Raw genomic sequence first — 26,733 nt, 5'->3', positions numbered from 1 at the left:
GGAACTGACCAGCAGCACCCACTGCCACTGCCCTGATTGCCAAAGGGGCAATTCTGACCCCAAGAGCACAGGGATTGTTTTTCATAGCCCCTGTCAAACCCACGGTGCTATGGTTCTGTTTCACATACAGAAGGATAAATACACAAAGGATTCATTCACACTCTGTATTAATGCAGAGTAACTTTAGAAAAAGCTATCAAGAATTTTATTTTTCCATCTATCTACATTATGTACAGGTCAAGAAAGGCCACAGCAGTTTTTCAACATACAAACCCTTTAAAAGAGGAGAGCTTTATGAAGGAGTGACAAGTAGCAAAGTGAAGTCCGCTAACAAAGGCATATACTCAGTACAGTACTGGACACTGGGCCCTGCCATCCACACTGCCCCTTTTACTCTATGACTGACCTGGGCCAAAAAGGCCATTGGGTGTGGTTTGGTGCCAGGCTGCCCAGCAGTAGCAGAAAGGTGCACCCACCACCCACCAGCAGCCACAGGGGTCTCTGCCCAGCACAGCTGTGCAGGTGCTCCTGGCCCTGATGCTACAGAGCAGGGCTGGGGGCTCTGCCATGCTGGCAGCCTTCAGCTGCCTCACCTGGCGTGGGGAGATGGGTTCCCAGCTCCACCCAGCACTGGTATATCACCACATTAGGAACTTCAGCTTGTACTCATCAGTGAGACTATAGTCTTTGCATTAGTTTACAGTCCACTATGAACAATTTTCTGCTGCATGTAAACATGACTAACTAGATAAAATACAATCATACTTCTGTAAAAGTTAATAAAATATCTTTTCTTTAAAAAAAAAACAAAAACAAAAGCAAAACAAACCAACCCAAAAGTCAGCCTATTACTGCATTGTTTACAGTTTTAATAAAATAGTACAACCGTTTGGTTGTTACCAGTCCTGAGTTCACGGTAAGAAAAATGGCCCTGGCTTCTGCATAAGGTCCGTGCCCATCCATCCGTTCTGGCAGAGGTCTCCCAGCACAAACGGGGTTCCTTCAGGGGCAGCTAAACCTGCTGCTGCCCATTGAGGAAGTTGTACACCAGGAACTGCCCAGTGCCGCAGTACTGAGTCGCAAAGAGTTTGCCATCGGGAGTGGGGTCTGAGAACGCTATTTCTTCTTTACTTAAATACGAGCCATAGATGAAGTTGCTCCTGTTTCAAAGAGAGGTAGAAAGAAAAAGTGATTTACCCTCAGAGAATAAGGTAAGTTTATTTATTTACACTATCAGGCCAAGATCGTCAATTAAGAGGTGGGATGTTCCAAAGGAAGAAGCCTCATTCTCTATGAGCTATCTGACTCCTCTTATCAAACAGCAAAAAGAAGCCCTCATTCTGGGAAGGTTTTCCCCTTCTAGAAGAATATTTTCTATGGTGCAATCTCTTCTGAGTTGCACTGAGTTCAGTTTTGGTGTCTGCTCTGAAATCTTTCCGGCTATTCAAAGGACAACCACCAGGAAGGGAAACAACAGCGACCTGTAAGGCAGGCTCCTCACTGAGGGGCTCAATGGGATTTCAAGTGCCAGTCTGAAATAAAACCTGTTTGATGTTTCTGATGGGAGCACAGCTTGAATTAATTTGGAACACCTAAAAACATAGCCTTAACACACCTCCTAAGCAATATGCACTCAGTAGTGATTATATGAAAAGGAAGATTCAATTCATTTGCTTCCTTATGAAGATATTCTATGAGTTCTGATCTTGCTTGAATAAACAAGGAAGTGGTCAAGGATAACTCTGTACTTCTCTGGATGGCTACATGAGAACTTGAGGAAAACAAGCCAGTGGGAGGCCAAGCGAGCACCAGGACGCAGCAAAAAGTGAGATGCAGCGTTTTTAACATTTGTTTAAACAGCGGTCCGAATATTTGAGTCCTTTTACGTATCCAGCACTTAGTATGCAGTTGAAGCTGCTCCTCAGTACCTACTAAAGCCCCGTGGAAACTGAAAACCCCTCAGAACATTTGGTGAAGCTGAGCAAAGCTTTAAAAAAATGAATCAGAAACTGAAACATGTGGCTGAAGTACAGCTGTAACCACTGACTGGGTGCCATCAAACAGCCGTGTGCGCTTCTTACCCTCTCATTTCCCCCTTCCTACCTGTAAGGATTGTGCCTTAGGCCAACACAGCATCACAGTCCTTAATGCTTGGAACCCCAAGCACTCAGCTCAAGGACAGTCTGATTTCCTTCACTCATAATTACCTGAGAGGAATTTACCCAAGCTCACCTGCAGGGCACTAGGCCAGCTTATCACAGCTCTTAGATAAAAACCGCTTTCAAACACAAGATACTGCAGAATGCTGACGTTAGTTCCTGCACCCCACACTATACTGGAACTGTCAACCACACTCACCTCTATATTCCCAAATACCACAGGAAACTTAAAAACCCGAGCTTGAAGCACAAAGTAACACAAGGGTGTCTTGGATTAAGTCCTAGAAAAGCCATATTACCAAGGGAACATCTTTATTATTACCTGAGACACTCTATCATCCGAGAAGCAATCTTCTTCCGCCGCATCATGCTGAACACCCATATTCGACTGATCCCACAGATAGCGGGCTCTGGGGAGGTTGAGCAGCACCACGCCTTCTGCCTTTCAAATATGACTTTTTCATTTTCTGAACTAATTTCTGGAACCTTCTCTTCTATCACTCTGTAGCCCTACAGGTGACATCAAAACATGTGTTACTTCATAACAGCATCATTACCAAATAAAGTAATTCTCGTGTGCCTCAGCTCAGAGTCAACTATACAAAAATGAATGGCTACATTTCAGAGCGATTTAACACCGAGAAACTTCCCCACCCCTCTCCCCATATAGGCTCAATGGCCAGTTCTGGGTTCAAAGGTAATTCTGTAGCTGCAGAACACCAGGATCACAGCTACCAAGCACCAGCTCTTACATACCGCCTTTCTCCACTCCATCACTTACCCACTGGATGTGTTCTGCAATTAAACAGCCAATAACTTTTTTGTCATTAGAAATAAAAAGAAGAGTTTTCGTTCTCGAGTAACACATGAGCGGGGCTTGCTGAAATCCCAAGTCATTGTCTACCATTTCTCTAATTTCTTCAACCTGTCAAAATCAGTTTAAATGCTACGTAAGATATATATGCATATATAATACACATCCTTACAAATATTCATAAAAAAAGCTATACGGAAGCATGTTAAAGCATGCAGAACACTGAAAGCTACTCCAGAAGTAAGGATTATTCTAAGGCACGTACAACACGAGCCCACGTAACTGTTTCTTGTATAATGCTCAGCTGAAATAGGAAGAGTAGATGGCTCTACATCAGCTTTCAATAAGACCAGGCCCCAGTTATTAGGAGCTAACAGAATGCAGTGGACTCTGATACTTTACTCAGCGGATGAGGTCTATGCCAAACCACAGAAACGAGGTGGCCTCCCTCAGTGGTGCATTAAAAGGCACCAGCTGCCTTAATGCACACTGCAGTTATGCACAGCACTGGATGTAATGGTGCTACGAGCGTATAAAGCTAGTGGCATTCTAATGAAAATTATGTACCACTTGTTTGCTCTGGAAGAACATCATGCACTCATGAGCTTAAATGGCAGGACAGAGATCCTATTGGATACGGAGGGAAAAAATCCCACCTTATGGACACTGAAGTACTGCAACAAAGTCTTGGGGAGTTATACAAAAAAGCCCAAAGAAACAAAAAGCCCACAGTGATAAAAGTGTTATAAAGTTATTGGATGCAGCATAACCAGAGCTAACCCTGCTTTGGACACAGGAATGGAAGAGATGACTTTGAGGCCACTATGTCTGTTTTTAGCCAATAATCATCTAGAGAATGGTGAAGGCTCTCATGCTGTGAAATACCATCGGCATGTTTCAGTTTGTTTAAACACAGCAGAACACTTTTATTACACAAAATATCTTGGCAGGCATTCAGCAGATACGTTACAGCCTTGCCTCCCCTCCAGCCCAGCCCCACCTCCCTGTGAGAGTCACGATGCAGGAGCGAGATCTTGGACCTCTTTGCGGAGGAGGCTGCAGAGCCACGGCAGCTTTGAGTCCAACCTCAACCGCTGCCAGCTAAGTTAACTAACGCTACACCCCCATCACTCATACCACAATAATCAAACAAAGTAAGATACACAAGTCCAGTCCTTTTCACCGTACCTTTTTAAGTGCATACTTCGGGTCATCAGGAAGAACCATTATTATCCTCCCATCAGGATACTCAGCCAAAATTCTCTCCTTTTTCCATCCCTAAATAAAACAAACATTTATCTAAACCAGATACAAGGTGTACTTTTACAAACAGCAATTGCATATCATTGCTCTAGACACTGAACTTAGGCAGAGACTTCCAACTATTTAGCAGCTTGCTGTGCTAGCGAAGGAAACTTCAGCTAGCGTCTTAAAACGAGCACAAGAGATATAACAGGATCTTATTTATGGTAGAATACAACAGCCTTACTACAACTAGAAAGGATTTATGGAAACGTCTCATTTCCCAGCTAGACTTTTTCCCCCAAGGACTGCAGCGCACACGGAACTTTTAAATGGAAGCAGCACACTCTGCTCACACAACTGATCTCCACACCTACGTCATACTTATTTTCGAGTCCAGCCAATGGAAAAAACCCTACCGGTTCATTGAGAGATTTCTTTTTAACATAGTTACCTCCACAAATACACACTCAGTTGTAAAGTTTTGGCATGCGAAAGACCTCCAGGAGGTTCTAAGTGAACTGATTGGCATGCAGTTGCCCAAAATGTAAGGAATAATTTATTTTGTTATTGATCATAACTAATAAAGCCACAAGAAGGATACTATAAAAAAATTTTTATAACTACCTTCTAAGAATCTAATGGGGAAGGAGGCTACGTTGTGTGTATCTGAAGTATAAACATACTCAAAAAAATAGAGGTAATTAACTCTTCTTCAGATCCACACTGGTGGTGAATAATGAGCAGTACCTGCATGGAAAAAAACAAAACAAAAAAGCCACTTAAATCTAGTAAGATGGGACTGGTAGATATCAGAAATCAAGTTGCTTTGACGGGACCTAAAACACTGAATGCAGAAGTAACTTCAGCCACTAGAAAGGCTGATCGACAAGTCTTACACAAAGCAACTGCAAATGAAAAAGCCTTGGAAGAAACAATATCGATGGAGTAATTCTCATTGCAATCCATAACTTCCCACAAAATAACATTCAGCTAAAGACCAAGCAATGCGATTTGGCACCGAATTAATGCCATGTACACTACCACCAAAAAAAAAAAAAGACAAACTTTGGTGTTGTAACACTTGATCTGCACTTCAGATGCATCGTGCTGGTTTCAGCCCCTTGCCCCAAACATGATGTGAAGAGAATAACTTGAGCAACTCCCCTGCTTGCCAGCAGTCCTGCAGCTAATGAGGTATAAGTCTTGCCCCCAGCAAGGCAACAGCAGCAACACAGACACCATTTAGATCCTGCCTGCCTTCCTGCTCTGCACTGCTTGCACTGGGTATCAACACAACCATTTGGATTTGTATTTATTGTGGTCTAAACATGATTCAGGTAACCAAGAGTCATTTGTAGGACTGTGATGTGCACTTTGAGAATGCTGGAAAAGGGGGACAAAAAGTTAGGGCAAGGCTTATTATTCTCCAACCTCAGACAAGGAAAGCTACTGATTACCTACATTAAACCACCTCTGAGCATCATTTAGCAGCTAAATAGCCCCATACAGCACCCAAAATATGTTGCAGGCCTCATGCAGAAAAATGCTCTCGATGTTTAAAGCTCAGGCATTCTGTCAACCTAATAGCCAGGATCTCCAGCAAAATGAAATCTGTTCAGAAACATTGTCTGCTATCGCCACTCTGCTGTTGTATGTTTAAGCAACAGCCTGTAAAGCAGAAGTCTAAATCTAATTCAGTCAAAATACAATAATTGTAAAGATAAAATTGCTCTCTAATACTCAGAGCTCATTACTGTTCACCTATTTATGTTCTTAAGTGATTGGTACTATATAGGAACTAACCGCATCCATAGGAAGGGGACATTCTAAATTCAAGTAGTTTGGAATTGAAGCTGAAATGTATCTTTTAGATGGAGTTGTTCAAAACCTTTCTCCAAACACTGAGCTCATCTATGATTTCTAGTTCACCTGGTTTACATTAGAGAAGACACTTAAAGCCCTGTGTTCCTGAAGCAGCTCCATGCATTTCACACAAACTAACATTTCACGCATCTCCTTCCTCAGCACCTGTAGTTCTCAGCCTTAGGAAGGAAGAAACTGTTCTTCATATACAAATGACTAACAGAAAGATTTGTCACTAACACTGGACTGTAATGCAGGCACAGGGCAGCAATGTATTACCACAGTAAGAAACAAAAGCTTAGTGCCTGCTGTGTATTTTACAGTATTGTACTACAACGTCAGAAAATGCTTTTCCCTTCCCTTTTAACTGACATTACTTCAGGGCATTAAGACTTACTGCAGAACAAGACGCCCTGGCACTCCTGTACATTGCTTGCGATGAACTGAATGAAAAGGGAAGCTCTTGTTCTCACCAGGATACATGTTTTGCAAAGGCCTGGGGTAGAAGAGTGTGATTATGCCACTCCTCCCTGACACTAGGAACCTTTCTTAACAGCAGACGAACTATATGAGTAGCTGTAGCGTGGCACATATAACTTCATCACCAAAGCTAGGCAGATGAGTGCTGCAAAGAGCCCCACTAGCGCATACTAACAGTTGCAATGCCCTCTTCCCTTCTATGTCACATCTATTTACCCCACAGGGACTCACAATGCTTTGAAAACGTGCCCTGAAAAACCACCTGATACTTCATGACGTTTCAAGCTATTCAATAACTTTCCCATCCAATTCAAACAAGGCTGAAGATTGCTTGTGCTTGTTTATTCGAGTATGACAGCAATAAAAGTACACAAGACAGAGACCAGAAAAAAGGACAACACAGCTGCTAGTCCATCAGGACAAAGTGATACGGACAGTAAGTACAGCTACACTGCAGCACACTGCCCTCACTGGATATGTGTGTGACAAGGTACAACACAGGTGGAAAGATGGCTCCCAAAGCCCTGTGGCCCAAGTGTTCCGTGCTCAGTTCTACACACAGATCTGCTCAGAGTTTGATACTATCTGACACAGATTTGCTTTTAAAAACATACACTGGCAAACACAGTAAGACTGCTTCCTGTGCATTTCCTCGTGTTTTACAAGTTCTTAAGTATGACAGTAAACCTGGTATTTTTCCATGTCTGTCAGTGCTGACTTGACTGTACACCCTCTTACCCAAATGAACACATATCGATCAAAAGTGGTGCTGTATTTTTCTTCCCCCAAAACGACTGAGTTAGAGAGGGAGATGTGGTTAATACTGTGTAATTCTAGATATCTTCACATAGAAAAGCACTGGTGGCATTTTCCCTTTAGTATGAAACATTACAATACTTCGCAGCAGAGAAATAGGCCCAGTGCATTCTACTTTCTGCTTCTTTCTTCAAGTCAGAGATACTCAGCCTCTCACAGAATCACAGAATGACCCGGGTTGGAAGGGACCTCAAGGATCATGTAGTTCCAACCCCCTGCCTGGCAGGGCCACCAAACATACACATTTACTAGATCAGGTTGCCCAGGGCCCCGTCCAACCTGGCCTTGAACACCTCCAAGGACGGGGCATCCACAACCTCCCTGGGCAGCCTGTTCCAGGGCCTAACCACTCTCCTAGTCGAGAACTTAACTCTAATTCTCCTTCAACTGTAACACAGAGAAGGGAGTTTTGACTACAGAATGCATGAAGATCACTGGATGCTGCTGTTCTAACACAGTTCACAAACTATTACAGGTTATCACAGGAGACTGCTAATGGTAAGAATGTAATTTGTGATATTACATTTCGAGGGAATCTAGAGAAAATGACATGAAGCTGATCATCATCTTCAAGCCTGACAGCCTGTTAACCTCAGGTTCCAGGAAGTTGGTTGTTATGATCTGAAAATCCTAAGAACCTCAGAGACAAACTTGGTTGCTGTTCAGTAGAATACCTGCTTAAAACTTAGGCAGATTTAACATCAGCCCAAACAACAGCTCCTTCTGCTTTCTTGAGCTCTTAACTGAGACAATGAGCTAGAAACACAAACACTGCATCAGCTGCATTCACAGCATGCAGCCAAATCCACAGGCATTTCCTAACTTCAACATTTATCTTCACAACATAAAAACCTCATTAAAAATAATGTCTCTCTCTCAAAAAAAAATATCTGTGCTGAAGTACGGAATTGATATATGTGGTGTCACAGAGACAGCTAAATGTCTGCTTTTTCAAAACTGAAACTGAAATATCCATCCTGTTAACATCCACTGAAGTTAACAACTGCTATGTAATCGCTCAATGCAAGCACATGTTAGAATGGCGTATTTCTGCAGAGATTTTCAGATGTCTGAAACCAGAAGGATAGCGAGACGGATTCCTGCCTTGCTCTATAGCAGCACACCTCTTACACTGCTCCTGTTCAGTGCTGTCCCTGGCCACCTTACCGTCTTGCTTTTTCAGTTTGCACCTTTCTGTTTAACAGCAAATATCACCCTTCAGGAAACCCATATCATTCCTTGCTAATCTTCTGTTCCCTAATCTTGAAAATACCATTAGGCTTGCCAAATTTTCTCTTTCCACATAAGGCCTGCAACTTCCTTGCTGTCTCTATTAGCCATCAGTGACACAATGAGCTCATGTCACCTCCTTGCCAGGCTGTCCTACCTCTTGAGGACATCATGGAACTTACTAGAGGTAAGAAAATAATCTTTTTTAAAAAAAAATTATGTTCTGTTGAAGACAGTAAATAACTTATTGTTTATATGCAGACTATCTTCTGGCTACTTGGTACTTAAAAAAAAGGCAAAAATAACCCACAAAGCAGCTGCATGAAGGTGGGCAAGCCACTAACAACAATGCCAATTTTCACAGCTCACAGTAACAGAAGCTCTACCATCATATACATACAGTCTTCTTGTGATTCTGTGAGATGAATCATCAACAGAAATACCAAGCACATAACAAGAGAAACTCAGTAGGGAGAAAGGCTGAGAATTATAGAATGTTTTGAGGCCTTCAAGATAATCTTGTTTTAACACCTCCCTCCAGACCAGGCTGCTCACAGCCCCATCCAGCCTGGCCTTGAATGCTTCCAGGGACAGGGCATCCACAACCTCTCTAGGCAACCTGTTCCACTGTCTCACCACCCCCACAGTAAAGAATTTCTTCCTAACACGTAGTCTAAATCTACCCTCTTCCAGTTCAAAGCCATTTCCCCTTATCCTGTTTCTACCTTCCTTTACACAAAGTCTCTCCCCAGCTTACGTATAGGCCCCCTTCAGGTACTGGAAAAGTCATCTCAAGTCAGATTGGGACTGCATCATATGAGATGAAGAATGCTAATAACAAAAAGATGCTCCTAAAATATTTTAAAACAGCCTCCCAATCAACAATAGCACCACACGTGTTAACAACATAAAGCCCACATTTGGAGTGCTAATGCAGTAACATCCAAGGTCAACCTGGGTTGAACTAAGATCTCCTCTGAAACATTCTAATTGCCTGACGGCACCATCACTTCAGTCAGGGAAAGGAATGTAGTTACAGGTTCAATACAATAACTACATGTAAGTCTTTAGAAACCAAGCATATGTCCTCCAAACCATCCTTTCAGAAATCCCCACTAGAAACCTCCCAGCGAAAGCAGGATAACAAGCAAGCATTCTTCTGGTATCTGGGCAACAAAGAATTAGTAAGGAGAGACTTAGTGTACTAATTCACTGGCAAGAAGGCTTATCTACAATTCTAATTATTTTCTAAGAGGAGGTGAAGGCGTTTCTGTCATGAACATTACCTCTCTACAATCAACAAACCACCAACTATAGTCAAATGATTAGCGCTAGAGATGTATCTACTCAGCAAGGCAGAAAACTGAGTCAGTCACATTTTCACGAGGAAAAAACGCCAGAGGGGAATTTAAAGACTCAGAGAGACCTTCCTTCGCGTCTTACCCTACACAGTTTCTGTTACAGAATACCCAGCTACATCATCACTCTGTAGTCATCTGTCGTGAAATTTAACTAAGTCCTAACATTTCAGAAATACAAATGTTCACTTGCTGAACTGACAATGCAAACCATTTGCTTAAATACAAACTGTGTGAAGCTGTAACAAGGTGCCCAGCAGCAGAAAGAAGAGTAAGTATGCCTTTAATTTGACTTAAACCTTCCCTAACTTCAGTTATTTACAACTGCTGTAAGGCAGTCTGCTCTTTCACTTCTTATATACAAGTAAGAAATTTCAGCTCTTTCAATCTCTGAAATATCTGATTCCAAACTTCAGTGCAGCTTCCTATCTCTGTGTGAACCTAGCAGCTTTAAACAACTACTGAACTCATATGCCAGCTTCTGCTCGAAAGAACTAACGCTTTCTAGTGACTTATCTTTACATCTCTGCTAACACTTACAATAAATCTTAAAATACTTGGGAACATGGGAGGGAAGGCAAATAGGAGTAAAATGAGAAAACATTTCTCATCCTACAAGGTAGTGCCCCATAGCAGAAGAAATCTTTCAAGATGTCTCCATTATTCAGCAAAAACTAACCAAGAGCAGAACAAGTGCCACAACCATCTACCAGGCAGCTTCAAACACTACCTATGAAGGTATATTTTTGTGTTTATGAATCATGGAATAATTGAGCTTGAGATTTAAAAGCAGCCCATCCTGCCATTTGGTACGTACATGAAATGAATTGGTGGCCTCAGTTCAGTTATCCTGGAGGTCTTATCTACTCGAGTGTAGAGTACTGAAGGTAACATGTGTGATAAAGAAAAACAGACTCTGGGGATTCTGTTCTGGATTTCAGACATGTGAACAGATATTTCCTATGGGTCTTGTAATATCAGCTACTGAGAAATAGCTGATTTTACAGCGGCAGAAAAATTGCACAAAATTTTTGTATCCCAGTTTGAATATGAGAGATATTTAGCTATAGCAAACAGAACAGACCTACTGAATAACAGCTGGAATTTAAACTTAATTACTATTGCACTATAAATTTGGTAAGGTTTCAAAACACTGTGATGTTCTATCAACTGGACTGTGAGGCAGTAATGTAATTAAGAAAAAGCAATTTAGAAGTCACCTAACATTACACAATTACAAAAATAGTTAGATCTGTTCCTGACAATTAATCCAACCACTGCAAGCAGAAACCTGTATTAAGCACTCTCAAAACAGTGACATTACTTTGTCTTCCTATCACCACCACATCCCCACCTCCCACAAGTAAGGAACTGCAAAAGAAAGAATATAATGGCAATGCAACATCACTATTCTAGTGAATGCCTTCATAAGTGGCATACAGCCTGTCTTCTATGGCTTTTGAAACCATTCATTTCCAACAGTGGATTCACAGCCTGTTGTGATATTAATCTATTCAAACATGACAGCGCAGTATGAATTTTAAATAGTACACAGCAAGTAAAAGATAATATTTTCTTACCACATATTTTACAGCACTTATGAACTGGTTATGAAAGAGTAGGTGTTGGGTTTCATCCTCTGGATTTGATGCAGTATAAAGCATTCCACAAATATTACAAGAAATAGCACCAAATCTCTTCTGTCCTGCATCCTATCGAAGAAAAAGAAAGAAAGGTCAAGTCAATTCCAAGCACAGAAAATATAACAGAGCTTTCAATTCATCGGAAATGCCTTCATAACAGTATAAAGGATCTTCTATACACACCCAATACAAAGGCTAAAATTGAGCGAAACACAAGAAATAGTAAATAATTAGAATTTCATCTTTTGAAAACCCACGCAGCCTTAAAAGGACATGCACTACCTATCATTAAAACACTATCACTATTAAAATTAGGTTTCATCCTTCCTATGTTATGAACAATGGACTTCTTTTTCTATTTAAAAAACTCAACTTCCTTTGTTACCCTACTTGCAGTAAATATGATCATTTCTTCACACATACTAAACCACATTCAGACCCACACTATTCAGCATGCACTACAGTTCTGTAGCTATAATACGAATGGAAGATCATACAGCTTTACTTGTAACCCCTTGTGCTTCTTGACCTTCCAAATCTACAACCAAGCGTTTTCTAATTAAGGGCACCACTCAGTACGGATTGCTTTGGGATTTATTCATCCAGGTGCAACATGTTACAAAGTAATTGTATGCTCTGGTACATATGATATTCTGTAAAGAAATTGATGTTTGTGCACAGATTGAAAGTACTCAATTTGTCAGAAAATATATCACCCATATTTGTTTTTCTAATAGCTTCTAATACATTCACAGTCAAAAGGTCTACTTCACAGAGAAGAGCATGTTACAATGCAAAAGCGTTGATCAGATATTTCTCACTCCTTCCATCTTGAAAGATACTCTGAAGCCAGCCTAAGAGCTGCATGCCAGCCCAGTTCTCCAAGTGAGAGCAACTTATTTCCAGCAGTCACTAGAGAAATCTGACACATAGGTATCAGTTTCTTTCCAAGAAGAGATTACAGGTACAACTGCTTTGGTCACACAGACCCAGAACTGAACTTCTCTTGAAGAGCACATGTGAGGAAGTCAGCCAGAAGAGAGAAGGTGAGTCTGACATCGTGTGCCAGTTCATGCATTTATATCATATACAGACAAACAGAAATACACTACTTTGATGAAGGAAAGAGATGCATCCTGAGGTTAGATTCACAAAGTCAGGACAAGATGAAGTTTCTGCAGGTGTAAAAAGTGAATTCAATACATTTCATTCTACCTGCAGACTTCCCATAAGGACGCAACATATACTAAAGAAAGTCCCCATCCAGACACCAAAAAACGCTCAAGGGCTTATCTATGAAGGAAAAGGCAGATCAGCAGGAAGGACGCACAGTGATTATCTTAAAATGAACCAACTGAGCCAAATCTAATTGCTAGATGAGGATGGAGAACATACTCCCCATGTCTTGGGTACAGCGAGTGAAGAGGGAGTCTATGCTGGTCTCTGAAGTACACTTAAGAAAAAAAGTAGATTAGAAAATCTGTTACCTAAAGTAACCCCTCAAATATCAGTACTGCAATGAAACAATTTCTGTTCAATTTGCTGAGGAATTGAAGGTATTGAAGCCAAAACACCTATCTGAAGCCAAAACCAAGCAAATAATAAAATAACTACGTAGGATGCCATCAACAACGAGGGACTAGAAAATCCTCAAAGCTGCCAAGCTCCTTAGCTTGCACCACCATACAATATATGTAAATATACATACTGGTTTGGCAGCATTGCCACATTTGATAGTTTGTCTCCCTTAGATGCTGCTGGTATCACTTTGATACGCACACAGTTGCATCAGTGTGTGACACACAAACAGGTTAGTGCTATAAATCTGCTATGTGAACATCAGAAAAACACAGTATAGCACCTACAGCAATCTTCTGAACTCCGTAGCCTCCACAAATGCTGGCTCTATTTTCCTATTTTTACTGTTATTTATTTAACAAATACTTAGCAGTGTTCTGAGGGTAATGATGGCGATAGCCTTTTTTGTAACTGAAAGAGGGTTTCAGATGCACACTGCAAGACATAACGCTCCAAGGGAGGAAAAGAAAAAAGCTTTGTAGATCCATATAGTACAAAACTAGGACATGGAAAATGAAGTTAGGAGTTATGAAGAATCCATTTTGCACTTAAAGGAAACATCTAGAGAATCTGGCTATTTTTAACCTTATGCCATTGCAAAAGTAAAAGGGGAGAGGGCATGCAGCAAGAGATAAGAAGTGCTCCCAAACAACACTGCATTCAAGGTCACCAGTACTCCCTAATAGGAAGACAAACAAACAAATCAGCATTACGCATCATGCTGGAGAGTAAATGAAACCCTTAATAACTTGGATGTGGGGAATTAAAAACAGACAAACAAAAAACCCAACAAACAAAAACCAACATGCTTTCGCAATCTAATTACAGTATTTATTTATTTAGGTTTATCTTGCATTAACTTCAAATTGATGGGCTTCAGTCTTGTCAGCCAACACTGGATTCTAGAAACTGGACAATAAACTGACGGCTATTGTGGGGAACCTGCTTTAGAAGGGGGGCTGGACTTGATGATCTCTTGATGTCCCTTCCAACCCCTGCAATTCTGATTCTGTGACTTGCCAGAGCTAGAAAAATGTGTCAGAGCTCAAAGAGAGGCTTCATATCAGAACAGCATTTAAGAAAATTTCTGGTTGCAGGAAGAAAAATAAGTTGTTCTATATAAATTATGATTTTCCAAACAGTAACAATAAAGAGCAGGGATACTTCTACTTCCAAATGAGATTCTGCAGGTGTAGATGGCAGTTAAGCATTCCCGATATATCAGCTAATCCTCATTAATGAAAGTAAAGGATATGTGAGAGGCACCGGTTTTCTAGGCTAACTGTAATTGAACGTTGCAGCAATGTTGTCTCATTCTCCAGAAGGATTTCTTAAATCTGTGTTAGACAGAAAGAAAAGTCTTACCAATATCTTCCTTGAGAAGATGCATGTCTGCTGATCCTCCATGTGTGGAATAGGGAGCCCTGCAAGCAAAAAAGGCATTTGGTGCCTCTGTAGGAGATGAAAAGGGGCCTTTTTTATTCTTCCCTCTCTCTTCAGGCACAGATCAGGTCACCTCTTTCTTTATTACCTAGTGTGTGTTAGAGCAAGGCTATTTTTTCCCCTCGTCTTCTCATGGAGCAAAGAATATAACCCAGCCATAAAACAGGCTGGAAAGGAAATACAGCAGAGAAGAACAGGAAGCAACAACACAAAGATTTTTGGGCTCCCCACAGCAAATGAAAACATCAAAGAACGCCATTTCAACAAAAGATGCATTCAAGACAGAAGCTGATGGGTGGATCCACTTGGATGGGAGGATCAGAAGACACGACCCAACTCAGAAACAAGTTTCACTTGGAAATGGAACTGCTGTGTATGGCATTTACAATAATAAATACAAAGTTAAAAACCAGCTCTGCACAATCCATTCTCAACCCATGTGAAAACGCAACTCAAGTATATCTCAGAGTGCCCTGATGGCAGCAGCCTTTGTGCTTGACTTCCCAAATCAGGTCACAGAATCACAGAATTGTAGAGGTTGGAAGGGACCTCTAGAGATCATCGAGTCCAACCCCCCTGCCAAAGCAGGCTCCCTACACCACGTCACACAGGTAGGCGTCCAGGCGGGTCTTGAATATCTCCAGAGAAGGAGACTCCACCACCTCCCTGGGCAGCCTGTTCCAGTGCTGTTCCAGGTCACAGCTACCTCAGGGAACACTCTTCAAAACTCTCAGGACAAAGGATGCTGAACACCTGAATCTGCTCGAGGAGGCTGGGCTTTGCTGCTGGAGCAGAAATGAGAAGGAATAACAATGAGACAGTGACCACTACAGTCCCATGAGGGGCAGAGCTGTCCCAAAGGGTAAGATATAAATGAGAAGTAAGGGAGAGTCACTGCTCTTATCTCTACTCAGTCCCCTCTCACACATTCACACAGTAACCACTGCCTTGTTCTCACTCAGACTGCAGGACATAGACAGCATGTAACTAATGAGAACAACACAATATTGACCCAAAAACATTCTCCATTTCTTCAGAAAAATTGACAACTGGACTGTTCCAGTTTAAGGAAGAAATCTGCTGTTTAAATGCCTGTTTTACAAGTTTCTTCAAACTCATGAGAAATCAATTCTACACTTATTTTTCTCATTTCCATCAAGGATTGTGGTTTCAACTTCAACAACAACATCTATTTCAGTCAAACTGAAAATTATGTCCAAGTTCAAACAAAATACAAGGAATATTTCAAGTGTGACAACCAAATGCATTAAGTGAATTAAGGTACACACCACTTCCATAGAAAGCATTGGAACCAAAGCACCTTTCATGAAGCAATCCTGATCCATGCATTTACTGACACTCAAAATCACCTACACATCTTCAGACTTGTTCCTATCCAGACATCTCTCAGATCATTAGAATGGAAGAAGCAGCTCTACAATGCTATACTATTATCATTTTGATTATATGTTTTCACTGTTTAATCACTGTACACGTTACTCCCTAATACTAGCGAGCACAATTTTCAACAGATTAGCTTTATTTGCAGAGGAACGTGTGTCCTTAGTGGCATAAAATGGAAGAAAAGCTGTGAGGTACAGGGATACCACTCAGAACGTTCTTTTGTAGCATTATCATTTCATACTTTTACGGTCAAAATTTTGTTCTAGATGTGGCAGGAAATCAGAATCTTACAAGACGACTACAGATGACTTTCCTCGTCTTGGATGCAAAGCAAGATCTCATGCAAGCTGACAACACCTGCTTTGCACATTTACATTTCCTTTAACTTCTGAAACTGAAAGAACAGATGATTTCATATTCAAATAAAAGAAAAAAGTGCACCATTCTGTAGAAGTTCCAGTTTAGAACTTCACTCTACCTGTACGGTACAGCTCACAGATATTCAAAACACACTACTTCTCTAAATACTAAGTTGGAGAGTTGGAACATAACATATTTTGGGGCTCAATCTGACCCTCCTGTAGAAGAACAGAGGTTCCTAGATCAGAACCTACCTCACTACATATCACGTGAATAGCATTGTTTTCCATCACTGCTTGTTTTACAAAGAGCTGCAACATTAGATTCCCTTTTCAGCTTAAAATCACTTGGAAGATCCCTGCTTTTTAGGATGTGTAAGACAATGCAAATCTGAGGAACACGGAAACAGCTCATCCTATCTTAGCTCTGCCTTTATACAACAATGATAATGTCATGTTTGAAAGCTGCTCAGATGACTAGATGATGTACACTTAGAAAAAGAATGTTGCAAGTACAGCTAGTAAATATTGCTTCTTCAGATGGAAGTCATTTTACTTCTTGCAATTAAAGAGCCTTAAAGCTTGTTAAGAATTCTATACTAATATATATACGTGTATATATATATATACATACAGAGAGAGAGAGAGAGAGAAAATTAATTTGGGAGAAGAAGGAAGATAATATACATCCCTAAGGACTGAGTACGAAAAATAAGGCACGTTGTAGAAGACAATGACTAGCTTCATCATACCACCTTCCCAAACATTTAGAATACACAGATGATATTTTTAACATCTCAAATTCTGAACCTCAAGGTAGTTAAAAGGCAGCTCTCAGGCATTTACTTACTATAAGGTGTAAGAAACTGTGAGTTAAACGTTCCCTGCTCTGAATAAAAGCAGGACTTCTCATGTTTGCTCAGATGAAAGAATGGGACTGCTTCACTATTCTTAGAGGGCTGCTGAAGAAGTCCATAAGCACCTTTGAAACCATCCCCATAAGAACAACAAAAAACAATTCATAGAACCAATTCCCCCCAGATCTCTTAGAGCTCTTCAGCCATTCAGGATGAACACTTAAGAAATTCACCATGGATTTGCAAAACAGAACTATTACCTTCAAAAAAAACTGTAGTTTATTAGATGTCTTTAATTCCATTCTTTTGAGTATTTGTATGAACTAAGCCTGTGCTTCAGAGGCCCATTCAGTAATTCTTTCACCCCCAGCAGGTGCTAGCACAAACTATCGCTGACATAACTTTGTCTTGTCTCCACAGTAACTAACGTCAATTTTACAGGGTGGCATAACAAATATTTGAGACCCTCAGTATGTTTTGATAGTGCTAAAAGAGTATCAGAATGCTACGTTCCCAGCGCTTTCATGGTAAAGCAAACTACAGGCATTATCAAAACGCTCTTTCAAGAGAATTAAAAAAAAAATTCAACTCCAAACACAGTAAAATTGAAGTGAATTAGGCTCGTATGAAGTGATAAAACCAAAACATATTAGATGGCCTGAAGCTGCTGTTTGCAAGTAAGCAGCATATTTTGTTTTTAAATGGGCACTTTCCAGAAATACTTACAGAAAACAAGAACTAGGTCTCTGTCATTTCTCCTACTGCTCTTCAGAGGTGATCATTCTTTATAATCTAAAACTTTGCTGAGTTAAATAGCTTACAACTTTTACTTGAATATCTGGTGAAAAAATTACTCCCTGCAGTAGCTAAGCAGCAAGTTATTTCTTCTTGTCAAAGGTCCTAAGTAACTCAGTCACACTCTATTAACTGCATAACTAAAAAATATGTAAGATACACTGCAGCGACGAGGAATACTCTACAGTTCTTTCTATATAGCTATTTAATGACTCTCATTAACTTTGTTGGTAAAATGATTTTTAAATAGGTAATAGCCAAACTACTTAAGTAAATGTTAGTTACTGTTCATAATATACTATTTTACGCTGTTTACCATTCTGTGACTAGGCATTCAAGCATCTAGATGGGTGTCACTTAGGCAAATGAAGGATATACTTATCAAATCACTTCTCAGAAGTTCTGCTTTTGAAATATCAAAGCATTCAGGGTTCAGCTGGTTCTATTTTGGTTAATACCTTCCTATGTATAATCTATACATTATATGAAAAATACTGCAATTTAGCCATAACATCAATGCCATATGAGAGGGGTAATCTCATTGAGAAGCATCCCACAGACTCCTTCCAAACGCTCTGGCTTCCCTTCCCTCAGCAGCTTCCCAGATTTTGATTTCCCAATGCTTCCGTAATATACTATGGTGAAAATCAGTGTGTTTACATAAAAAAAATAAAATACATTTGTTCCAATACAAAGAGTTTGTCTCAGAACCTTGCGTACTTGAATGATGCAGGAATAAAACCATTCATATTGATTTCACACACATCTACCACTTGCAAACCCCCAATGCATCTGAAATATAAGGAAACTTAGTTTTTGCACATAAGCAAATGCACATTCATTATTCCTATAGCAAATGAATTTATACCGAGCAGTCAGTCTTCTCAAAGCAGCAGATTTTTTCTAACAAGAATCAGTTTTAAATGTAAGTCACTCAGCTACCACTTCCTCTAAAAACACCAGACGACCATTTAGCAAGGGTTCAATTCTAATAAATCATTTACAATTGCAGTACTTACAAGTGAGGATTTTTACTCTTGCTCTTAAAAACACAGCACTGTTAATTCAAAAGGAATTTGTTTGAGGAAGTATAAACCTTACTAAAGGGGCGTTACTTACTATGATCAGCTGCTTTTCACCATCTTTTCCTGCTTCTTTTAGCTTCTGAATATGCTCCTCAGATGGCAGCAAGTTACTGCACTTTGACGTTAATGCAGGATTTGTCAATGGAACCCTAGAATTACAAATATATTTCATGCTAAAAAGGAACTGCTGTCTGGAAAGACACTTAAAACCATTGTGATTAGTATAACTAAGCCTTATAAGGATGCGAATGTAAGTTTCAATCTCCAGAACATAGCTCTATACACCTTAGCTTGCAAACCAGATAGAAAAGAGGGGAAATAAGAGGACTAACTAAAAATACAGTTTGTGTCTAAACCAATTACAAGGTGTTTTTTCTTAGAATTAAAAAAAAAAAAAAAAAAAAAAAAAAGTGGAATTTCTCATCAGGTAGGATAGATTATTCACATCTATTAACAGAACGGAGACATTTTCAGAGCATGAAGGATGGTGCCTAATGCTATTCATTTCCCACACGAGGTTTAGATTACTTGTTACAGGTATCATGTGTCAGGCTGCTGAAGCAAACCCTGTAAATACTGCCACAAATTCCAGAGAGCTACATAAAACAGATAACATAAATCTCTCAAACACAATTCAGACTTAATGCTGTAGTCAGGGGAGATGGGAAGGAGGGAGAGGAGAAGGAGGAAAAAGGGCACTGAACTGTAGTTTTACAGCAATCATACGAAAATCTCAAATTAAGTCCTCTTTCCCTTAGCTGGGAAAACCACATACACAAAAACCATCCTAATTTAAGGATTAGGAAATCCTCCCAAAAGTAGACAAAAAAGTCCAGTAAGCAAAAATCACATAGTAATCCCAACTAATGTACTTTCTCTTAGTCTCCTCCTCAAGTCAGGTGATTATTAGAAATGTTTGCCTGACTTTGCTGAACCCTACTTTAAAATAGTACAGTTGCTTACAAGCACTTCCTTGACTTTCTTAACAGTACAAAAATATCCTTTAATAACTAGATAAAATAGAAGTCTATTTTTATTTAATAAAAATAAGAAGCAAGGCATTTGAAATTGGAAGTTGAGGCTAGGAGAACAGACTTATAATAAAAACGGTTGTAACTCTAAGAAAGGTTAGAGTCATTCCATAGCCTATGAAATACTATACCTGTTCTCAGTTTCAGAAGTTTGATTTGTAGATGAAGTGTGTGTCAACTGCTTGGGAGCCAAACCTACAACTAAACAAAGATTATCATTTCATTAGAAAGTTGTTCAAATTTCCTTCGTAGCTGACTACACAGCATGTTCTTTTAAACACTAATTAAAACTAATTAAGTTAAAGATAATGCTGCAATTTGCTCATAACCAATGAAGAGATGCAACTTTTGAGGCAGTATTCAAGTGTTTCACCACATATACTTAAATATATAATAAAATGGGAGAGCAATTGCACAATTCATAATTTGGTCTAGACCAAGCACAACAAATTAGAAGAGAAATGCAGATATGTGTGCAAAGGAAGTGGTAACCAATAGAGTATACTTAACAAAAAGAGACGCAAAAGAAGAATCCAATAAAAAAACTAAAGGTTTATTAATTTATTACATGTAAAAGGTTATTTGTGCTTGCTTATGGATAAGTTGTCACTTCACTTACACTAAAACAGGGCACGTTAAAGCATTAAAACATTTACACATAAAGCACAAAGAAGTGCCAGAAGTAGAGCTGGGAAGAAAAACAGATACTACTTCTCACTTCAGAACCCTCAGATAAAACCACATTTGCTGCAATTAACACGGTTATAGTATTAGGTGCAAAGATACATTAAAACCTTCAGAGAACAGTTCCAGTTCTGGAAGTTTGGCTCCATAAAACATCTGTCTGGAAGGAAACTGATCAGAAAAATTAGAAAAGTTGTTAGTAAGCAATTACCTTGTGGATCGCATTCTCCAGGTTCTTTTTTTAATTGTTTTGATGGTTTAGGTGCTGTAAGATGTTTTACTGGAGAGCTTTCTGGACTTGATTCCAATCTTAATTTGAAGTTCTAAATAGAACACAGACAATTAGATTTAAATTAAAAAAGCAAACAAGTATTTAATGCCTCTAATACATTATCAAAGCCATCCAGTTAACTCAGCATTAACGTCTTGAACGCAGCGACAATCATACTTTAAGTAGACAAAATGCTTAGGCAGTCCACACTGAAGTAGAGAACAGTCCTCCTACTCCATTTCTTTTAATACATCTTTTCAGAACAGCTTAAGATGTCGAGAAGCATCAAGATGAATCCATACAACCTTTGGCTGCAGCAGGAAACTTTTAACCACCCACATTTAATTGGGAGAATGAACAGATCAATTTTCCAGTTTACTGTCATTTCATCTACAATAACGCATCAGCAACAGCCCTTTAGCACGTCTGAAAATGTAAGTTACTGTAAAATAAAGTCATTGTTAAAACAAACCTTCTGAGTAGGGCATTCTCAGAAAACAAAACAGACTCAGAACACCCTCCCCACCACACACTGTAACTAAAATGACTTACCTCATCAGGTCGTGGCTCAGAGAAATGTTTTGTCAAGTTACGCAACAAACCATTTTCCGCACCACTTTTCATGACTTGTTTCATTTCTAACGCCACTTCTTTGCTTCCGGCTCTTTCCGATAAAGGATCTGACTTATCCTGCACACAAGTTGCACTTTCATTCTCAGACAGTCTTGTCACTGGCAGCTGGCCTTCCGCCTTAGAATGTTGTGCTTCTGTAGCTATTTGACTTGCCTCTGAAACTTCCGGGAAATTTTTTAACAAAGAAAGCTTGGGGGCATTAACAGAATTTAAGTTAGCCTGCTTCATGTTATTAGCTTTCAGTAATTTAATTTTGGTCCATTTAGAGTTTTTGTTTGAGGAGTTACTTCTACCATTCAAAGTACACTTAACAGGCATTCCTTTTTTGCTAGGGAAAAAACGTTTGCACTGAGTACTTGGAGCAGGCTCTTTCTGAGTAAGCATTTCACTTTGTTGCAGCTGTACTTCAGAATGCTTTTCTTCTTCTATTTTACTACATTCAGCATTAGCAGAATCTTTTTTCACCTCCACCGTATCTGATTCAATTTCACCTGCAATTTCTTCACAAAGTTCAAGGATGCTCACCCTTTTGGATTTCACATCACCCTCCTGTTGATCAGCTACTTTTGTTTCACTCACAGACGGCTGTGAAACCTTGTTTGGTTTTACATTGCCTTTTATGTTCTGGTGCACTTGTTGCTTTTCCTTAGTTGTCGTCTTAGAATTTGGCTTTGGAGAATCTGCCTTCACTTTCTTTGTGCTGTTAAGAATTGGAGATACAGGGTCTTTTTGGTCTTTCTTAACTTCCTCAAGGCCATCATGAGGACATAATGACAAGTCTTGAAGGCTTTTTGAATTATCGTTTTTCTTGTCTGCCTTACACTTCTTCTCTTTTGGAGAGCTGGTCACTTGTGTCTCTTTATCTTCCTTTGCATTGTTTGACTTTATTTTGGTGTTTTTCTGTTCTGCTTTCTCCCCAGCAGGTTTAAGCACTTTCGCTGCAACATTATGAGCAGGTCTTTTTGCCTGGCTACTCTGTTTCACATCCAAAGCTTTTTCTTCTTTAACTTCTCTGCTTCTGAGGGATCTTGCAGGCTCTTCCACATGTGTTAGCTGCTGCAGCCTCTGTGATCTCCTCGCACCAGGCTCACTTGGAGCAGTTATGCATTTTGACTTAGGAATTTCTTGCACAGGTTTTTTCTGGCACACCTCTTTACTTTTTGTAGACTTCGGCTGCTGCTGGACCTTTTTATCAGGTACTACTTTACTATTTGAGTTGAATCCCGATGATCTTGTAGTCATGCGTGTTCCTAGTTCAGATTCATTGGTGTTGACACTGAAATATTCAAATAATTATTTTTCAGCAGCCAGAAAAATCAATTTGTCATTAAAACCTTCACATTCCTACTAACCTCTGCATCTGATTTGTTGTTTTTTCCCCTCTTCTTTATAAATAAGAAATTATATATCTTTAATGCTTTTAGAATCACTTTCTCTAGAATCTGTCTAAAGAGACATCACTTCTACCCGGTTACTCTTAAGTGCAGTGCTCAATGCATTTTATGTACTGCAAGACTGAGCCACAAACTCCACGTGAATGCCTTCCAACATTTGTAGCAGATCTTAATTGTTGATACTTGTAGCTTTTAAATGAAGTATCAGCTTTATTTTCCCTTCAAAACCCTTTCCTGGAGGAATCTTTCTGGATTTCAAGACACTAAACTGGTTCCAGACAAAGATCACGTAGAAGATATCAAAATGATTTAAAGCGGGTTGCCCCACTAGTAATACTTAACTATTTTAACCACCTTTAACTCCAATTCTCTCTCTTTATACTGTTTCTGCACTAATTCAGTCTAGGAAGAAAATGTAGATTAACTACATATTGTTTTATCACTGACCTGTTTGATTTGACAGAGGTTCTGAGTACAGTTTTCTCCTGCACCGCACACTGATTGGAGTTCGATTTATTTGAGGCATGTTTTGTATCTGACACCTCTTTCTCCTTCTTTGCTGACGATGGTCTGCTGTTCTTGTCCAGCCTGGGACGTTTAGCAGATGGCTCTACTAACGCAGACTTCCTTTTCTGAGCTGCCATTTCTGTAAAACACAATTGATTCAGCTTTCAACATCTTTGTCAGCTGTTACAATAGAATCAAAGATTTGCCCCTTTTACAAAATAAAATAACTGATATTCACTTTTCCTTTCAGAGGCAGGCCATGCTAGCTAAGTTCAGAGAACAAATCATCAAAGCAACTTCAAATCAAACTACATTTATTTTACTTACAGGTTTTTACAAGAGGCAATTGATGTTTAGGCCAAAGTAACTGATCACGGTGTGCCAAGAGCATTCCTTACGTATATGCTTGCGAACAAGACGTTTCATGACACCTAGAAAACAAACACACACATTCACATAGCACTTAGATCAAGTCAGCACATTATTAAGTTTCTTCTCAGACTCTCAGTTGGAGTCTGCCACTACAGAACTTTAAGGACATCAGCAACTGTCTACAACTTTTCAATCTAATGCCAATTATGCGACGGTTCAGAGACAGAAAGTCTAGGAAGTGGCATTTTTGAGACATTTGCCCTGGGCATTAAAGATGACGATGCCTCCTGAAACAATGTTAAAGATGCAGCAGTTAATAAGCACTAGAGTCTAAAAACTAACAGATTCCCGGTGAAGTCATCCCAGGCTCTTTTACATCTGTGGCTTGTGCAGCTTTTAAGTTCTCTTATCCAAAGGTGCCATTTTAAGCAATAATTGTTCAGTAAACGTATAATCACCTCTCTAAAAAATTGAGGCTGCTGGAAAACACAGTGCTCAGAACTTCCCTGCCACCTTTTTAGGTCAACATTTATCCATTAATTTTTGCCGAGGGCAGCCAGACAATTTTCTAGAAGAGGATTCTACTAATTTTCAAGCGTTAACTCATCCGATGTAAAATGGCAGATTTTAAACTCAAACATGAACTTCACAATTACCAGCTATACAGCACTGGTTAGATACTTCATTACAGCACAATTTCAGTCAGCCTTCCAGCACTGACAAACACACGGCTTTTCCTAGCAATTTGGAAGAAACATTAAGCAACTTTTAATAACCATTCAACATCCAAACAGAAAAGAGCTATATATTCTTTCCAGTATTTCACACCGACAATTGTCCTTAACCCCATTTTCACTTCCCCACTCCCTTGTGAGGCCAACTCTAAACATGCAAGATGAACGATGCTCAAATTCAAACAGCCACCAATGATGTTTTCTGACTTTCTGATTTTAAGAAGCCGTGTGACCAGCAACATACATTTGAAGTGGCATTAAAGAACGTATATAGGGAAATAAAAACTCTAATAGCACTTCACATATTGCAGTATTCTCGTATTGATTCTCATCCAGGTTGGATGGGGCCCTCAGCAGTCTGATCTAGTAGCTGGCAACCATGTCCATGGTAGGGGCTTGATGGTCCCTTCCAACCTAAGCCACTTTGTGATTCTATTTCCATGCCTCTCCCTAAGAAGCAGAAAGCAGAGCCTTGCTAATAGTGAACAAAGATTACCAGTCAAGAGATGTGGTATTGCCAGTTTACAACTGTACTCAGGACGAAAACACCAGGCACAAAGGCCAAAAGAGGCTGTGGGCCCACGTTCTCTTAGTTGAGAGAACGCCACTGGCTGCCAGCATTTGAGATCACAGTGACACACACACCGTGCAGCCAGCCAGACCTTCCTGGTGCTTTCCAGCCACTCTGGGCCACAAGACAGGGCACACTCAAGGAAAACTTTCAAGACTAAAACACAAACTGTGACCCTTCCCTTGCCGGGACTGTTTTTCAGGACGCTGACAAATCATTTTCCTACCACAAAGAGCTTCTTAACAGCCAATCCCTCCCTCCTAATGCCGTTGGCAGCTGGGCAAGGACCTGCCAGCTCTTCAGCTCCTGCCCTGAAGAAGTCCCTCTGGTACAAAGCCAGGTTAGGAGGAGAAGGGAAGGCGCTGAAGATACGCGAGAACAAACTATGCGACGACCAAAGCTTTCGGTACACGAAGTGGAGGAGAGCCCAGCGACGCCGTAGAACCCACAGAGCCGTAGAACCCCTGAAGCAAGAAAGAGCCCTCGGGTTTCGACAAGCCGCTGGGGGGAGGGGATGGGGACACCTGCCTGACAGGGCCAGGCTGGCACACGGACCTCGGAACTCCACCGAAAGGCCAAGGGAAGGCCTCGGAGCGGGCCCGGTGCCGCCCCACGGCCACAGCGTCGCCCGAGCGGGACCGGCCGGAGCCCCACGGGCGGCCATCCCCGCGGAGCCAGCAGGGGCTGAGGGGAACGGCCAAGCGCCGCCGGGCCCGACGGCAGCCGGCACCGCCCGTTCGCCCCCGCCACGATCTCGGGGCTCCGCGGCCGGCGGCAGGGCCGGGCCGACAGGCCCGAGGCGGGGAGAAGGCACGGCTCGGCGAAGGGCTGCCAAACACACGGAGCCGACGGAAGCCACCGGCAGGCGGCAGCCGGTACCCGCGGGTGGCAGCAACCCCCGGTCCCCCCGCCCGCTTACCTCGCTCCAGGGCAGGGACGCGCGGCAGCGCTGAGCCGCCCTCCGCACCGGGCTGCCAGCTGCGGGAGCGGGGCGGGGGGAGCGCGGGGCGGAGCGGGGCGGAGCAACGAGAGCTCACATCCGGGCATGGCCGCCGGGAGGGGAGGAGACTGCGTAGTAGGGAGGCGCCTTGAGGCGGGAGGGGGGCTGGGGTTGAGTGATGGCGGCGTGTGGGGTTGGGAGGGTTTTCTTTCTCAGCCCTGTGGGTGCGTCCATGGAGGTGCTCAAGGGAAGGTTGGATGGGGCCGGGGCAGCTGAGCTGCTGGGTGCAGCCCTGCACATGGCACAGGGTGAGCTTTGAGGTCCCTTCCAACACAAGCCATTCCATGAACACTGATTATACATTTTCATGCTGGTGAGACTACTTCACTCCATCGGAATGACTGGAGACAAGTGTGGATCACCTCAGCGTTAACCAACCAATAAATTACTTGAAGTAAAGCTAAGTT

At 41.0% G+C, this 26,733-nt stretch overlaps 1 protein-coding gene across 7 annotated transcripts; it reads right to left on the bottom strand.

Annotated features, from left to right (window-relative positions):
• Positions 1–167: 167 nt before the first annotated feature.
• On the bottom strand, positions 168–26,314 carry ESCO1 (establishment of sister chromatid cohesion N-acetyltransferase 1). 7 transcript variants are annotated; one of them, XR_014943413.1, is made up of 14 exons: positions 26,246–26,314; positions 23,977–24,080; positions 23,590–23,788; positions 21,668–23,024; positions 21,056–21,167; positions 20,292–20,361; positions 19,164–19,278; positions 14,552–14,610; positions 11,546–11,677; positions 4,843–4,965; positions 4,162–4,251; positions 2,941–3,084; positions 2,482–2,669; positions 168–1,160 (listed from the first exon to the last, which is right to left on the bottom strand). XR_014943413.1 is itself a non-coding variant. In XM_015855416.2 (12 exons), the coding sequence occupies exons 3-12, from the start codon at positions 23,784–23,786 to the stop codon at positions 1,013–1,015; spliced, it is 2,553 nt and encodes an 850-aa protein (XP_015710902.2). In that variant the 5' UTR covers positions 23,787–23,788; positions 23,977–24,080; positions 26,246–26,314; the 3' UTR covers positions 168–1,012. The 7 variants fall into 7 exon arrangements, 3 of the variants coding, with proteins under 3 accessions (XP_015710902.2, XP_085395740.1, XP_085395741.1); XR_014943412.1 differs by lacking the exon at positions 4,843–4,965; XR_014943410.1 differs by lacking the exon at positions 14,552–14,610.
• Positions 26,315–26,733: the final 419 nt, after the last annotated feature.

Source organism: Coturnix japonica, chromosome 2, assembly GCF_054131305.1.
Source record: "Coturnix japonica strain WE chromosome 2, WE-NBRP24, whole genome shotgun sequence".
Taxonomy (NCBI): domain Eukaryota; kingdom Metazoa; phylum Chordata; class Aves; order Galliformes; family Phasianidae; genus Coturnix; species Coturnix japonica.
This window is presented reverse-complemented; position numbering and strand designations above follow the sequence as displayed.